General features: G+C 53.0%; 1 protein-coding gene across 4 annotated transcripts; it reads left to right on the plus strand.

Moving 5' to 3' along the window:
* The first annotated feature begins 8,026 nt into the window (after positions 1-8,026).
* S1PR5 (sphingosine-1-phosphate receptor 5) lies at positions 8,027-13,519 on the plus strand. Of its 4 annotated transcripts, XR_004807170.2 has the most exons (3): positions 8,667-8,770; positions 10,178-12,598; positions 13,189-13,519. XR_004807170.2 is itself a non-coding variant. In XM_025457507.3 (2 exons), the coding sequence occupies exon 2, from the start codon at positions 10,196-10,198 to the stop codon at positions 11,390-11,392; it is 1,197 nt and encodes a 398-aa protein (XP_025313292.1). In that variant the 5' UTR covers positions 8,027-8,129; positions 10,178-10,195; the 3' UTR covers positions 11,393-13,519. The 4 variants fall into 4 exon arrangements, 3 of the variants coding, with proteins under 3 accessions (XP_025313292.1, XP_025313293.1, XP_025313294.1); XM_025457507.3 differs by lacking the exon at positions 8,667-8,770 and adding an exon at positions 8,027-8,129 and having other exon boundaries at positions 10,178-13,519; XM_025457508.3 differs by having other exon boundaries at positions 10,178-13,519.
* The last annotated feature ends 1,441 nt before the right edge of the window (positions 13,520-14,960 follow it).

Consider the following 14,960-nt stretch of genomic DNA (forward strand, 5'->3'; position numbering starts at 1 on the left):
AAGGAAGGAAGGAAGGAAGGAAATAAATCTTAGGGACCCCTAGGTGGCTCAGTGCTTGAGCATCTACCTTTGGCTCAAGCTATGATCCCAGGGTCCTGGGATGGAGTCCCGACTTCCAGCTCCTTGCAGGCAGACTGCTTCTCCCTCTGTCTGTGTCTCTGTCTCTCTGTGTGTGTCTCTCATAAATAAATAAATTTTAAAAATATTTTTTAAAAATCTTTAAAAAAACGAGTTGACATGAATAGTTTCATTGAACCCTAGGAGATAGGGAATCCTCTAATTCCCATTTAACTGATGACCAAATGAGGCTTACAGAGGGTAATCCATCCACCCAAGATCATCAGAGCCAGGGTTCCACCCCCTGTCTGCCTGACCCCAAAGCCTGCCTCTCTTTGACCATGAGGAACAGTTGCCAGATTTGGAGATTCAGAGGCAGGAACGGTGGTATAGGGTGAAGTGGGTGGGGGTGAAGGGTAGGGAGAGCCAACAACAATGGCCAGGACTTTTTAAACTTTCTTCAAAGGGCACCGAGGAGTAATGGAGGGTTGTGAGCAGAAGGACGGGAGGAAGCATGGACTGCCGTGTGAAGAGTGGATCAAAAAAAATAGTAACAAAAAGTAATAACTATCCAAACCACGATGAGATGCCACTTCAGCCTCACAAGGATGGCTATCACAAAAAAAGACAAGGGGCACCTGGGTGGCTCAGTTGGTTAAGTGTCTGCCTTCGGCTCAGGTTATGATCTCAGGGTCCTGAGATCAAGTCCCACATCAGGCTCTCTCAGACCAGCTCAGGCGCATTCAGGGTGTTATGTTAGACCAGGCTCTCTGCTCAGCAGGAAGTCCACTTCTCCCTCTCCCTCTGCCCCTCTCTTCCACTCATGCTCTCTCTCTCTCTCTCTCTGAGATTGCCAGTAAGTATGAAGTCTACCTTTCTGAGTGATGAAGTGTTCTAAAATTGGTTATGGTGATGGTTACACACTCTGCGACTATGCTAAGAACCTTAGAAATAATGGTTATAAAATACTTTGAAATATAAAATACTTTCGCTGGGTGAATGGTATGGCAAGCGAATTATCTCTCTATAAAGCTGTGAAAACATAATACCTGACATTTATAGAGTGGTTTGCTCTGACAGGCAAGGTGTTAACACTTTGCACCGATGGCTGCATTCATATTCACAAGATCACTGTTTGGAAGACCCCATTTTACAGGGGGGAGACAGATCAGAGAGGTTTGGCAAGCCATATAGTGAGGTGATGGTCAGACTGCAGAGCCTGGCATTCCAGGCCCCACCAGACCCGAGCCTTGCGCGACCCCCAGTCTGCTCCCAGCCCCCTGTTCTTTCCTCCCCCTAAGCTAAGCTTCTGCGCAACTGACCCGATTTCAGTTTCTTTCACACGCTCATGCTTTGCAGCCTTCAGGCCTTTGCATCTGCTGCTCTACTGCCTCTGCCCAGCTCTTTTTTCTTCTTCCCTTCTCTTCTATCTAATCCACCAAATGAATATCTAAGTGTGAGCAGGCGAGAGAGGGAGGGGGTGCTGACTCCCAGTTTCCAATCCTAGGGCTTGGGAAGTGAGAGGTGCAGGGAAGTGGGTACTAGAGGGGCGGCCTGGGGGAAAGATCAGGGCCAGCCTCCTCCATCTCCCTGAGGATTTGGCCCTCACCCATGGGGACAGGTTTCGAAATCCTTGGCCTGATTTTAACCCAAGCTGTAACTGGGGGGGGGGGGGGGGGTGAGGTCAGCTTTTCCACTGGGCTGTTTGCCAGGCCTGGGGTGAGCAGGTGAGGAGAGAAGGATGCGGCTCCACCCAAGTCCTGCCCATCGTGTTGGGACCAGTTGATGCCACTGCCAAGCTGCCTTCTCCTCCCTTGCTCCACCAGCCCAAAAGTCTCTTCTTAGAACCTGTAAGAAGAAGTACACAAATACAATAAAATGCTATTCAGCTGCAAAATGGAATGGACTTCCGATGCCTGCAACCACTGGAAGGACCCAGAAAATGTTATGCCAAGTGAAAGAAGTCAGATACAAAAGGCCACGGATTGCACGATTCCATTCATGTGAAGTGTCTGGGTAAGGGAAGTGGGTGCTTCATGGGTGTGGTTTCCTTCTGGGGTGACGAAATGTCTTCTTCTCTTTTTTTTTTTTTTTTTGAAATGCCTTTTTTATTTTAAGATTTTATTTATTTCTTCATGAGAGACAGAGAGAGAGGCAAAGACATAGGCAGAGTTGGAGAAGCAGGCTCCCTTCAGGGAGCCTGTTGTGGGATTCGATCCCAAGACCCCAGGATCACGGCCTGAGCCAAAGGCAGATGCTCAACCACTGAGCCACCCAGGTGCCCCTGAAATGTCTCAAACTAGACCAAGGTAGCAGTTGCATACCATGGTGAATGTACTCAAAGTCAATGAGTTGTACCTTTAAAATGGTTAATTTTATGTTACGTGAATATGGCCTCGATTTTAAAAAATAAAAGGAGTATGCTAGGCCTTTACTCATGAAGACTTCTCTGCCAGGAATCCCCTTTCCATTGACCTCAGCTTCCTTCACCTCCTCAAGGAGGGATCCCCTGCTGTCTGGATCCAAAGTGGTTCCCAGTCACTCTCCTATCATACCATGATATTTTATTAGTTAATAGCACACATCACTATGTGGAATTCCTTTTTTTTCCTACATTTTATTTATTTATTCATTTTATTTGTTTATTCATGAGAGACTCACAGAGAGAGGCAGAGACATAGGCAGAGGGAGAAGCAGGCTGCCCACAAGGAGACTAATGCAGGACTCAATTCCAGGACCCTGGGATCATGACCTGAGCCAAAGGCAGGCACTCAACCACTGAGCCACGCAGGTGCCTCAGATGTTTTGCTTTGTTTTGAATTTAATTTTTATTTTTTTAATATTTCATTTATTTATTTATGAGAGACACACAGAGAGAGAAGCAGAGACACAGACAGAGGGAGAAGCAGGATTCCTGCAGGGAGCCGGATGCAGGACTCAATCCCAGGACCCCAGGATCACGCCCTGAGCCAAAGGCCGATGCTCAACTGCTGAGCCACCCAGGCGTCCCTGTTTTGTTTTGTTCTGTTTTTAATTAATAGACTTATATTTCAGTGCAGTTTTATTGCACGGAGAATAAGTGGAAAGGACAGAGTCCCCATATATACCCTGCTGCCCCACAATTTCCCCCCCGTGGACATGCCACATCACTGTGGTACATCGGGTACAACCAGGGAACCTGCCATGACTCATCATTACCACCCAGAGTCCACAGTGTCCATTAGGCTTCCCTCTTGGTGTGCTACATTCTATAGGTTTGGACAAAGGTGCATTGACATAAATCTGCCATCACTATCATTAAAATCCTCTGAGCTCATCTTCATCCTTCTCAACTCCTTGACCCCTGCCAACCACTGATCTTTCTACTGTCTTCTTCACACTTTTGGACCTTCCAGAATGTCATAGAATTGCAATTAAAACGGCATGTAGCCTTTTCTTTCTTTCTTTCTTTCTTTCTTTCTTTCTTTCTTTCTTTCTTTCTTTCTGATTTTGTTTATTTATTTATTTATTTGAGAGAGAGAGCAGGGGGAGGAGCAGAGGGAGAGGAAGAGAGAATCTCCAGCAGACTCCGTGCTGAGCACAGAGCCTGACATGGGGCTTGATCCCAGGACCCTGAGATCATGACCTGAGCTGAAACCAAGAGTCAGAAGCTCAACCAACTGAGCCTCCCAGGCGCCCCACAGGTTGCCTTTTCTGACTGCTTCTTTCACTTAGTGATATGCATTTAAGGTCCTTGCATTTAAGGTCTCTGTATGGGGAGGAGTATCAAAAATCTGTGGACAAAAATAAAAATTAAAAAAAAAAAGAATTTGTGGACAAAGATTAAGGCCCATCAGGATGATTTTTTTAAAGATTTTTTTTTTTCATTGATTCATAAGAGACACACACAGAGAGAGGCAGAGACACCGGCAGAGGGAGAAGCAGGCTCCATGCCGGGAGCCTGATGCGATCCCGGGACTCCAGGATCACGCCCTGGGCCAAAGGCAGGCGCCAAACTGCTGAGCCACCCAGGGATCCCCCTAATCATGTATTTCAAATCAGTATGGGCTTGTGGATATTTATCTCACTGTTTGGGTTATAATCCAATACTATGGTTATTCGTTTTGTTTCTCACACATATTCTTTAAAGATTTTATTTATTTATTCATGAGAGACACACACACAGAGAGGCAGAGACACAGGCAGAGGGAAAAGCAGGCTCCCTGCGGGGACCCCAATGTGGGACTCGTCCCAGGACCCCGGGATCATGACCTGAGCTGAAGGCAGAGGCTCAACCAACTGAGCCACCAAGGTGGCTCAGATTGTTCCAGCTTTGGCCTGGGGGTGTTCTTTCCGGTTGGCTCCTGTGTCCTTTGGGCTGGTTTTGTTTTAGGACTTTCTGACTTTCTGGCCCTGGAAAAGTCTCCAGGCTGTTTTTTTTTGTTTTTGTTGTTGTTGTTGTTGTTGTTGTTGTTGTTGTTTTAAGATTTTATTTATTAGAGAGAGAGAGAGAAGCAGGCTCCACGCAGGGAGCCTGATGTGGGACTCGATCCTAGGTCTCCAGGATCACGCCCTGGGCTGAAGGCAGCGCTCCAGGCTGGTTTTGTATTTTCTCTCCTTAGCCCTAGGATCGGCTACTTCTTTCCTTTTTTGGAAAAAGGTATTTAGAAACCAAGACCTTGGGGCTGAGTGTACTCATTTTTCTAGTGTGCCAATATTCTGAATCTTCAGCAGACAGCACTAGGAAATATATGTGTGTTTACTAGGCCATGTATACACACATTTATATTTTTTTTCTTAGCTATCTATTAAACATGCCATCTTGCTAACCACAATCCAGCATCTCATTGCTTTTTTTTTTTTATTTTTTATTTTTTTATTTTTGAGGGGATCCCTGGGTAGCTCAGCGTAAACGCGCTGCCTTCGGCCCAGGGCATGATCCTGGAATCCCAGGATCGAGTCCCGCATAGGGTTCCCCGCAAGGAGCCTGCTTCTCTGTCTGCCTGTGTCTCTGCCTCTCTCTCTGTCTGTGTCTCTCATGAATAAATAAATAAAATCTTTTTAAAAAAAGATTTTATTTTATTTTTGAGTAATGTCTACGCCCAAAGAGGGGGAGGTCAAACCAATAACCCTGGGATGAAGAGGGGTATGCTCCACTGCTCCACGGACTGAGCCAGCCAGGCGCCCCCACATCACTTTTTTGTAACTTCCTTCTGCAACAGCATGAAACCTGGCTGTCAGAAGAATCTACCATATGTACTTATTTGTTCAACACTAGCATATAAATAGTTCCAGAGCTGTTAACCTGTACGCCTGTGAGCAACACATTTACCAGCTAAAGTGCAGCGTTTCTGGCCAGTTCAGACAGTTTGAATGGGAAGCCTCTGAGCTAAGCAAACATGCCTGTGGATGTGGGCCACAGGTGCTCGGGCTTCCAGTTTGAGGTCCCTCAAACCATGACTGCTCTGGTCTCTGGCCAGTGGGAAAGTTGGTTTGCACCTCTCTGCACCACATTCATGCCTCGGATCGGACCAAAGGGGCTGAGAGGGAAGAATGGAAACCCCCGCTGTGGTCCTCCAAATCTTCAGGTGGGTGGGGGTCTGAGGAGACCATGTTAGGCCTGCTGTCCTCTCATGGGCACTGACTCTGCTCTGAGAGTGGGTGCAGAGTGGGCAGGGCGGCCCCTGTGTGAGGGCCCAGGTAGCAGAACCTGCTTGGTGGGTGTGCCCGCCCAGGCATGCATCAGGTGGGCGGGCTGTGGCAGGACAGCGCAGGCCAGGGATGCCCTTCCCCTGGGAAGAGACCGGGCTTGACTTTGCGAGGGGGTGTTTGGGGGGTGGTGCTTGAGGCCCGTAGAGCCTGAGCTGAGTCCTGCCCTTTTTTTTTTTTTTTAAGATTTATTTAACCATGACAGACAGAGAGAGAGAGAGAGGCAGAGATACAGGCAGAGGGAGAAGCAGGCTCCATGCAGGGAGCCCGACGTGGGACTCCATCCCGGGGCTCCAGGATCACACCCCAGGCTGAAGGCGGCGCCAAACCGCTGGGCCATCGGGGCTGCCCGCTGAGTCCTATCCTAAATCCTCCTCAAGCATACAGTGGTGACCAACAGTACCCAACATTTAGAACTGCTTTGCTGCATCCCAAAGATTTTGACCTGTAGTGTTTTCATTTGTCTCTGGGTATTTTTTTCATTTCTCTTTCGATTTACTCATTGGCCCCTCTCCTCTCACTGTATGTCCTGGCTCTCGTCTTTGTTTTTGTCTTTGTTTTTGGTCCTGGCTCTGTTCTAATCATACCTTTCATCCTCAACAATATCCCTCAGAGTGGACACTGTTATTAAGTCCATTTTACAGATGAGGCCACTGAGTCTCAGAGAGGGCATCATTTGCCATGGTCCTAGACAAAGTAGGTGAGCCTGGCAACAGACTCTGAACCCTTTATATTTATTTATATGACATCTGGGCAGAGGGACAGACGTCTCTGCCTTCCTGGATCTGAGGGTCTAGGGCACAGACACACAATAGGCCACATAAGTGAATAAATAATCAAGGTAATTTCAGATGATGTCAAATGTCTTGTGAGATTGGGGAGGAGGGAGACAGATCAAGGAAGGCCTCTCTGAGGAGGTGACCAACTGGGAAGGGTTGGAGGAAGAGTGTTCCAGGTAGACCCATCCCCAAGGGCAAAGGTCCTCAATTGTGTGAGGAATTGGGAGGAGGCCAGTGGAGCTGGAGGGCAGTAAACAGCTGGAGGCAAGGAAATAGTGAAGTAAGTGATAAGGAGACACCCAGGGCCATGTGGACCAGGGTGAAGACTTTGGTGGTTCTTCTGAGTCACCTAGGGAGCCATGGGAGAATTTAGAGCAGGAGGGGAACCTCATCCGAGTATTAAGGACTGTGGCCACAGGTGTGGAATGGTGGATAGGGGTGGAAGCACAGAGATGCCCAGGCTCCTGACATCTGCCAGAGAAGTCAGGGTCTCAGTCTAGAGAAAAGAGGCACTGGAAGGGTGGGGGTGTTTGGAGGGCCCTGGATGGGTGGCAGGAAGAGCCTCCCTCTGCAGCATAGAGCCCCAGGGAGGTGAGACTGCAGCCTGGGAGGTGTGAAGAGGCCACCTTCCCACGTGGGGCGTGGCTTCCCCTTCCCAGAAGGGGGTCATTTATCCAGCACCTGGGTGGCCCCACCACGTCTGAGGAATCTCCAGGGCTCCTCTCTGTCAGCTTGGAAGACAAGGCTGTGGAGCACCACCACCCAAGCGTTCCCCAGCCCCCACGCCACCCCCACTGGCGGCACTGCCTTGCATGTGTCCTTGGTCCCAGCAGGCGGGAACCGTTCTGTCTCCCCCAGGAACAGCAGGGCGAGAAGCCTCGGGGACTCCTCAAGGGGGTACACGGGGATGTGACCAGGCCTGGGTGCCCCTTGTGATCCCTCGCCTGGGGGCACTCTCCCAAGCCTCCCCTCAGTCCCCTGGGACACCATCACCCCACTGGGGCTAGTCAAAGAGCACCAATCCTGGGGAAAGTAGTGGCCACCAGGCCTAGTCCCCCTTCCTGGCCGTAGCCTCTGGTCTGAGGGTGGGAGAGCTGGGCCTGGCCAGGAAACTCCTGGGAACTGGGAGTGGGGGTGTGGGGCCAGCTCAGACTGGCCCATTGGAGGAGCAGAGGCCTGGGAGAGGCGTGGGAGAGCCACATAGACAAAGACACAGCCAACGACTGAGAGAGATGCAAGAGAGACGGGGAGAAAGAGAGCCAGACCCTGAGAGACCCGATGAAAGAGACACACACTCATTCATTTATTTACTCAGTCAGCGGTAACTTACGGGGCCTGGGCTGTGTCCCCGCTGCGCCACCAACAGGCGTGAACCCCTGCCTCCCGAGGGGCTGACCGTCTGGTGGGGACACCCCCCAGAAACATGTTAAATGAGCAAATCACGTCGTTGGGAGCAATAAGAGTAGGAGAGCAAGGGCGGGGGGGGGGGGGGGTGCGGGGCGGGGCCAGGAAGGCTTTCGAACCAGATCCTCCTCATCTGGGGAGAAGGAGGCTCCCACCAGAACCCTGCCTTCACCTGCGCCTCCCCAGCTCCCTCCAAGCCAGGTGTGTGTGGGGGGCGGGAGGGGGGTAGGATGTGGGGCGGGAGGATGGAAAGTGGCCTGCGCCCCGAGGAGCCACCAGGACCTAACTGCTGGAGGGTGGGCACCCAGGCTGCCGCCGCCCTTCCTGAAGACTTCTAACCTGCGCTGCTGGGGTCTCTCGCCGACGGGGCGTTCTTGGGGTGCAGCCCAGAGGCTCAGCTGGACGGCAGGCGGGGAAATGGGCAGGGACCGGCGTCCGGGGACCGACGGGACCGCTCTGCTGGGGGAGGGGGGACGGGACGGGAAGAGGCTCAGGCTACGGCCGCCCGGGCTGACAACCTCCTCTTCCCGCGCCTCCCAGTCCTCCCACCGCGACGGAGCGTCCCGGGGCGAGCGGTTCAGGCCCGGAGGGGGGAGCCTAGGGCTCGCCGGTGCCAGTCGCCGCCGGGGCGCGCTCCGGTGCCGCGGCGGGTGGCACAGGCTGGCAGCCATGGGCTGGGTGCCCGGGCCCCAAAGGGAGGGGGCGACGGCTGGCGACCGCCAGAGGTCCGCGTTGCGGGCCCGCCCCCTCGCCTGCCAGCTCCAGCCCCGCCCCCCGAGCCCTGGTGGCTTACTCCGCTCCCCGCTGCGCGACTGCCGGGGACGCACGACCAGGGCGCAGGGGTGAGTGCACCGCACCGGGTCTCCAGGTGCGCGGGGCTCAGCCGTGCCCGCAGTGGGTGGCCCTGATCGCCTCCCCGGTCCCCTTGTTTGGGTCCCCCCCTTGGCCTCGGTGGGGGGTGCGGGGGGCGGGGAAGCCGGCGACTCCCGGGCTGGACGCGGGGCCAGGATGGGGTAGGGGCTCCAGGAATTCCCTGGCCTCGCCCTCTCCTGGCTGCGCCACCGTTGCGTTTCGCTACTTCGGTCCTGCTGCCAGGGAATCCCAGGCCAGGCGGGAGATGCAGAGGCTGTGAGCCTCTGCTCGGTGTCCCCATCAGAGCGAGTGTCACCAGTGTCTGCGTGGATTTGATGCCTCCCTCCCCCTGCGTGGCTGAGGCCGTGACTCCCTGGGTCTGTATTTGTGCAAGGTTCCCTGAGCGGAGCCGAGGCGTCTGGGATGCATTTGCTCCTGCCGCGTCCAAATAAATAAGCCCGTGGCCCTTGCTCGGCCTCGGTTTTCTCATCTCTTAAGTGGGACTCTCAGGACCTTTTCTGACTCGCATAACCATTTCTGAGTAGCCGCACCTATGCAAGAAGAGGAACACCTTTGTGTCCACTTTTTATGTAAGGGACTTCTTTCGAGTCACAACTGGTGTCTGTAAATTGGGATTAAGAGGAGAGCTGTGGAGGGGATGAAAGGGTGAAGTCTCAGGCGGGAAGTATTATTATACCCTAATGACACGTGTGCCTCTCTGCAAACGTCCCTTGGTGCAATTTGGGTCCTGTCTGCTGCCCTCAGGCTCTGCCTCTGTAAAATGGGAGAACAGACTTAGCTATCTCACAGGTTTTTTTTTTTTTTGTTTTTTCTTCTTTTGTGGTGGATGAAGGGGTTTGGACAGGAAAAAGCTCTGTGTGCAGCGAGGCATGTAGAATGTGGGGTTCTGGGCTCCAGGCTGGGTGTGGGTGGAGGTTGTGAAATTGTGGCCTGTAGGACTGGGCAAGACCCTTTCTGATTGTGACTTAAGTTAGGTCCCTGTATGTCTCAATGTTGCTCTGTTCATGTGTGACTATTTTCTTGTTTCCCTGATGGGGTGTGACTGTGTATTTTTGCCCTAGTTTGTGACTGTGTGTTCATGTCTTTGTCAGTGTGTCTCTGTCTATTTCTGATTGAATCCAGCCCCGGATATCCCTGATTATGTGTGAATTATTAGTGTCCCTCTCCCATAGGACTCTGTGTCACCACGTCCCCTCGTGATATTATTTGCGTGTCTTTGTGTCGGCCTGTCTCCCCGGCCACCTCGTTTTCATTCCGAGCTCCCTTTGGGCCCCGGGGGGAGTGTGGAGTGGGGGGGTTAGGGCCCCTTTCCCCGAGGCCCCGCCCCACCGAGCCCGCGCCCCCAGGCCTGACACCGCACCCTACCCCTCCCGCAGCCTTGGGGCAGGAGGCGCATGGAGTCGGGGCTGCTGCGGCCGGCGCCGGTGAGCGAGGTCATCGTCTTGCACTACAACTACACCGGCAAGCTGCGCGGCGCGCGCTACCAGCCCGGCGCGGGGCTGCGTGCGGACGCCGTCGTGTCCCTGGCCGTGTGCGCCCTCATCGTGCTCGAGAACCTGGCGGTGCTGTTCGTGCTTGCGCGCCACCCGCGCTTCCACGCGCCCATGTTCCTGCTCCTGGGCAGCCTTACGCTGTCCGACCTGCTGGCGGGCGCGGCCTACGCGGCCAACATCCTGCTGTCGGGGCCTCTCACGCTGCGCCTGTCGCCCGCGCTCTGGTTCGCCCGCGAAGGTGGCGTCTTCGTGGCGCTCGCCGCGTCCGTGCTGAGCCTCCTGGCCATCGCGCTGGAGCGCCGCCTCACCATGGCCCGCCGCGGACCCGCGCCCGCCTCCCGTCGGGGACGCACGCTGGCACTGGCGGGGGCCGCCTGGGGCGTGTCGCTGTTCCTCGGACTCCTGCCGGCGCTCGGCTGGAATTGTCTGGGCCGCCTGGACTCCTGCTCCACGGTCCTGCCGCTCTACGCCAAGGCCTACGTGCTCTTCTGCGTGCTCGCCTTCCTCGGCATCCTGGCCACCATCTGTGCGCTCTACGGGCGCATCTACTGCCAGGTGCGCGCCAACGCGCGGCGCCTGCGGGAGCGCCCCGGGGCCTCCGGGGGCGCCTCCACCCGGGCCCGCCGCCCGCCGCGCTCGCTGGCGCTGTTGCGCACGCTCAGCTTGGTGCTGCTGGCCTTTCTCATGTGTTGGGGCCCCCTCTTCCTGCTGCTCTTGTTCGACGTGGCGTGCCCGGCGCGCGCCTGCCCCGTGCTCTTGCAGGCCGACCCCTTCCTGGGCCTGGCCATGGCCAACTCGCTTCTGAACCCCATCATTTACACGTTCACCAACCGCGACCTGCGCCACGCTCTCGTGCGCCTCCTCTGTTGCGGCCGCCGCCCCTGCACCAGAGAGCAGGACGCCTCCCAGGGGTCCGGGAGCCCCGCGGGGGCTTCGGAAGGCCTCAACCGCTGGCTGCCCCCTGGCTTGGACGGCAGCTGCCGCCACTTGGGGCGCTTGTCCCCCCAGCCGGACGGGCTGGACACCAGCGGCTCCACCGGCGGCCCTGGTGCGCCCACAGCCTCCTGGACCCTGGTACACGCACCGGCTGCAGACTGACGCCCTTTGGCCTGCCATCGCCCTCCCTAAGTGCTGTTTTTGCAGACTTTCTCTTTTTAAATAAAGGAATTTGTAGGAAAAGCTGCTGAAGATGGTGGCGGCAGAAGATGGGAAACCTCACAGCAGTGAATGAGACAACGCAGCCCTTGTGGAATCGACATTTTGATGGGGGACACAGGCAACAGCAGAGTGAAGAAATCACGGAGATAATTCTGGCTACAATACAGTGATGCGATGGTGGTCAGGGGCGGCTTCTCTGCCAAAGAGGTGATATACGATGTAAGCTGAGACATCATTGCCCTGGGAACACTTGAAAGAAGAGTTTTTCAGGGTGAGGGAACAGCAGTGCAAAGGTCCTGAGGTTGGAACATGCCTGTGTGTTCTCTGAAAACAGAGAAAAGCAGCCCTTCTGGCTGGAGCAGTAATAGAGGAGAGTGGTGGGAGGAAACAGAGGCAGGAAATAGATGATGCAGAAGGGACAGAGCCTTGTGGGGCTCATGGAGGACTTTGCTTCTACTCTTGGTCAAGTGGGAGGCAGAGGATGGACTTGATTTGCTTGAAATGTTCACAGATCTCTGGAAGGATGAAGGTAGAAGCTAGAACAAGGTGAAAGTGCCTGCACTGGCCCAGGGGAGCAATGATGGGGACTCAGACTATGTGGATTCTGAATAGATTTTGGAGACAGCAGACAGAATTACTGAGGAATTGAGTGGAGATGGGACAAAAAGAAAGGAATCAAGGACAGCTCCCCAGCTGAGAGGAGACAAGGCCAAAGATGGGGCCCCCTAAACTGAAATTTGACTGTGGGAGAGACTTAGCCGATTCCTCTCTGAAACAAGATTTGAAAAAAAAAAAAAAAAAAAAAAAGATTTGAGTGTGACGTCAGATCTTTCAAAAAAATTAAAATAATAAAATAATAAGAATAACTATAGCTAATCGTGTCTGGCTGGTCATCCCACGGTGCTCGGTCTAGGACACACCTTTTTTTTTTTTTTAAGATTTTATTTATTTATTCATAGAGACACACAGAGGGAGAGGCAGAGACACAGCAGAGGGAGAAGCAGGCTCCATGCCGGGAGCCCGATGTGGGACTCGATCCTGAGTTTCCAGGATCACACCTCAGGCTGCAGGCGGCGCTAAACCGCTGCACCACGGGGGCTGCCCTAGGACACACCTTTTTTCTTACCCTGACTGCAACTTTGCAAGGTAGGTTTCCTCACCCCGATTTGACAGATGAGGAAACTGCAAGCAGTGAGTACCTGGCCGGTGTCTGAGCCAGGACAGTAGCCCAGACTGTCAGGCTCCCAGGCCCTAAGAAGGCGCAGGTCTAGCGTGTGGCTCCTCCGGAGGGGTGTGGCACGGCCTGACACTCCCTCCCTCCGCGGTCTGCATTCTTCTCCGGGGGGCGATACCAGGACCCCGTCTGTGTCCATGAAAGGCTCCAGGGACGCTGGCTGTGGGGACCCGCTGTCCCTAGACGCATTCCGGACCCCAGGGCCGCACCGCCCTGCTTGGGGAGGCAGAGGGCTTGGGGCTCAGACTACCGCGCGCCCCTTGCTGGGAGACCCGTGCAACTGCAGGCAGTGCTAGGACAGCAGTGTGTTTTGGGGACCACGGACCCAGTCTGGGGGCCTGAGCATCTGCCCGCCAAGCTCAGGTAGTCCCTGCAGGCCACAGGCACGGGAAACCAACCTATTTTCTGGAATACAAACACACTGAAACCCGGGAACTCCCAGGACGGGACAGAGTTTCCCCTGGGCCTGGCGCCCCTAACCCCAGGCTCTTTTATTTTCCAGGGAACCTGAAGCTCACTCCTTTGTTTGCTTGTTTGATAGTATGACGGTAGGGGATTTATTCCCTTGTTCACATTTTACAAATTTCGAAAAGCACCAGTTCCCCCTTTTGGATGTGATCACTGTTGGGATTCCTTGGAAACTTCCAGAGCTGTTCTGTGGATAAATGAACTGGCACATAAATACTTCTCTCATTTTATACAACTTCAGCACTGCTTTGCGTCTTGCTTTTCACTTAATAGTGTATCTTGGGAATTGTACACCCACAGATTTTTTACTTATTGTCTTAAGTTGGCTCAGGCTGCCATTAAAAAACACCATTACCTGTGCAGTATGTTTGTTTGTCTGTTTTAAGATTTGGTTTTTATTTAGTCATGAGAGACACACAGAGAGAGGCAAGACATAAGCAGAGGGAGTAGCAGGCTCCTCGCAGGGAGCCCTATGCGGGACCCAATTGCCAGACCCTGGGATCATGACCTGATGTTCAACCATTGAGCCACCCAGGCGACCCTACCTGTGCAGGATAAGCAGAAATTTATTTCTCACAGTACTAGAGGCTGGATTCCTTTTTTTTTTTTTTTTTTTTAAGAGGCTGGATTCCAACCAAGATGAGGGAGCCAGCATTATCTGGTGCTGGTGAAGACTTCAGATGGCTACCTTCTTGCTGTGTCTTCAGGGTAGAGAAACCAAAAAGTTCTCTCGTGTCTCTTCTTATAAGGGCCCTAATCCAGTCATGGTGCCTCGCCTTTAATGGCCTCATCCTCCCAAAGCCCCATCTCCAAATACCATCGTATTGGGAGTTAGGGATTGAACATATGATACCACTTGTCAGGAAGGTGGTGACACAATTCAATCCATAGCACTTAAATTTTTTTTTTTTTCAAATCAAGACAAACATTCACACTGAAAATGTTATAATCCCTTTCACTGGCTGCATAATATTCACAGCTGGATGTGCCACAAAGTATTACACCAGGATCCTATGGAGGGTCACATGGGTTGAGTCCAATCCTTTTTTTTTTTTTTTTTTAAGTTTTTAATTATTTATTCATGAGAGACAGAGAGAGAGGCAGAGACATAGACAGAGGGAGTAGCAGGCTCCTCGCAGGGAGCCCTATGCGGGACCCAATCCCCAGACCCTGGGATCATGACCTGAGCAGAAGTCATGCTCAACGGTTGAGCCAGCCAGGCGCGGGGGGTCCAATCCTTTGCCTTTATTCACAGTACTGCAATAACATCCGTGTACATACATCCTCCTGCACGTGTGCAAGTATACCTGGGATAAATCTATATAAGTGGCATCACCGGATCACAGGGCCTATAGGCTTGATTTTGAGATGAGAGATTACCTTCCGACACCGTGTAGGAAAGTGCTGACTTTCTGCCTCGCCTGGGCCACTGTGCATATGCTGGCTGGGCTATGGCGCCCCTTCTGGAGAAGTCCGGAACTGCAGCTCACGCAACAACACCTCCCCGCGCCCCCACCATCCTCTGGCTTGGATTTAATCCTAGACTGAGCAGGGATGTTGAATCTTTAAAATTCACTCCTAAGGCTGGTAAAATCTTTTCTTAGACCAACATCTTTTTAGCCTGGCATTTCCTTCGATTATTCACCTAGTTTTCATTTAGATGGACTCTTTTTTTTTTTCTTTTTAAAAAGATTTAATATAGAATATCTTTAGGAAACAAACTTCCCAAGTGCAGTTGAAATTTGGGTCAGCTTATCATCTAGCTTTTTAGGAATGAATGTATATCACATATGGCATTCCAATGAG

This window comes from Canis lupus, chromosome 20 (genome assembly GCF_003254725.2).
Source record: "Canis lupus dingo isolate Sandy chromosome 20, ASM325472v2, whole genome shotgun sequence".
Classification (NCBI taxonomy): domain Eukaryota; kingdom Metazoa; phylum Chordata; class Mammalia; order Carnivora; family Canidae; genus Canis; species Canis lupus.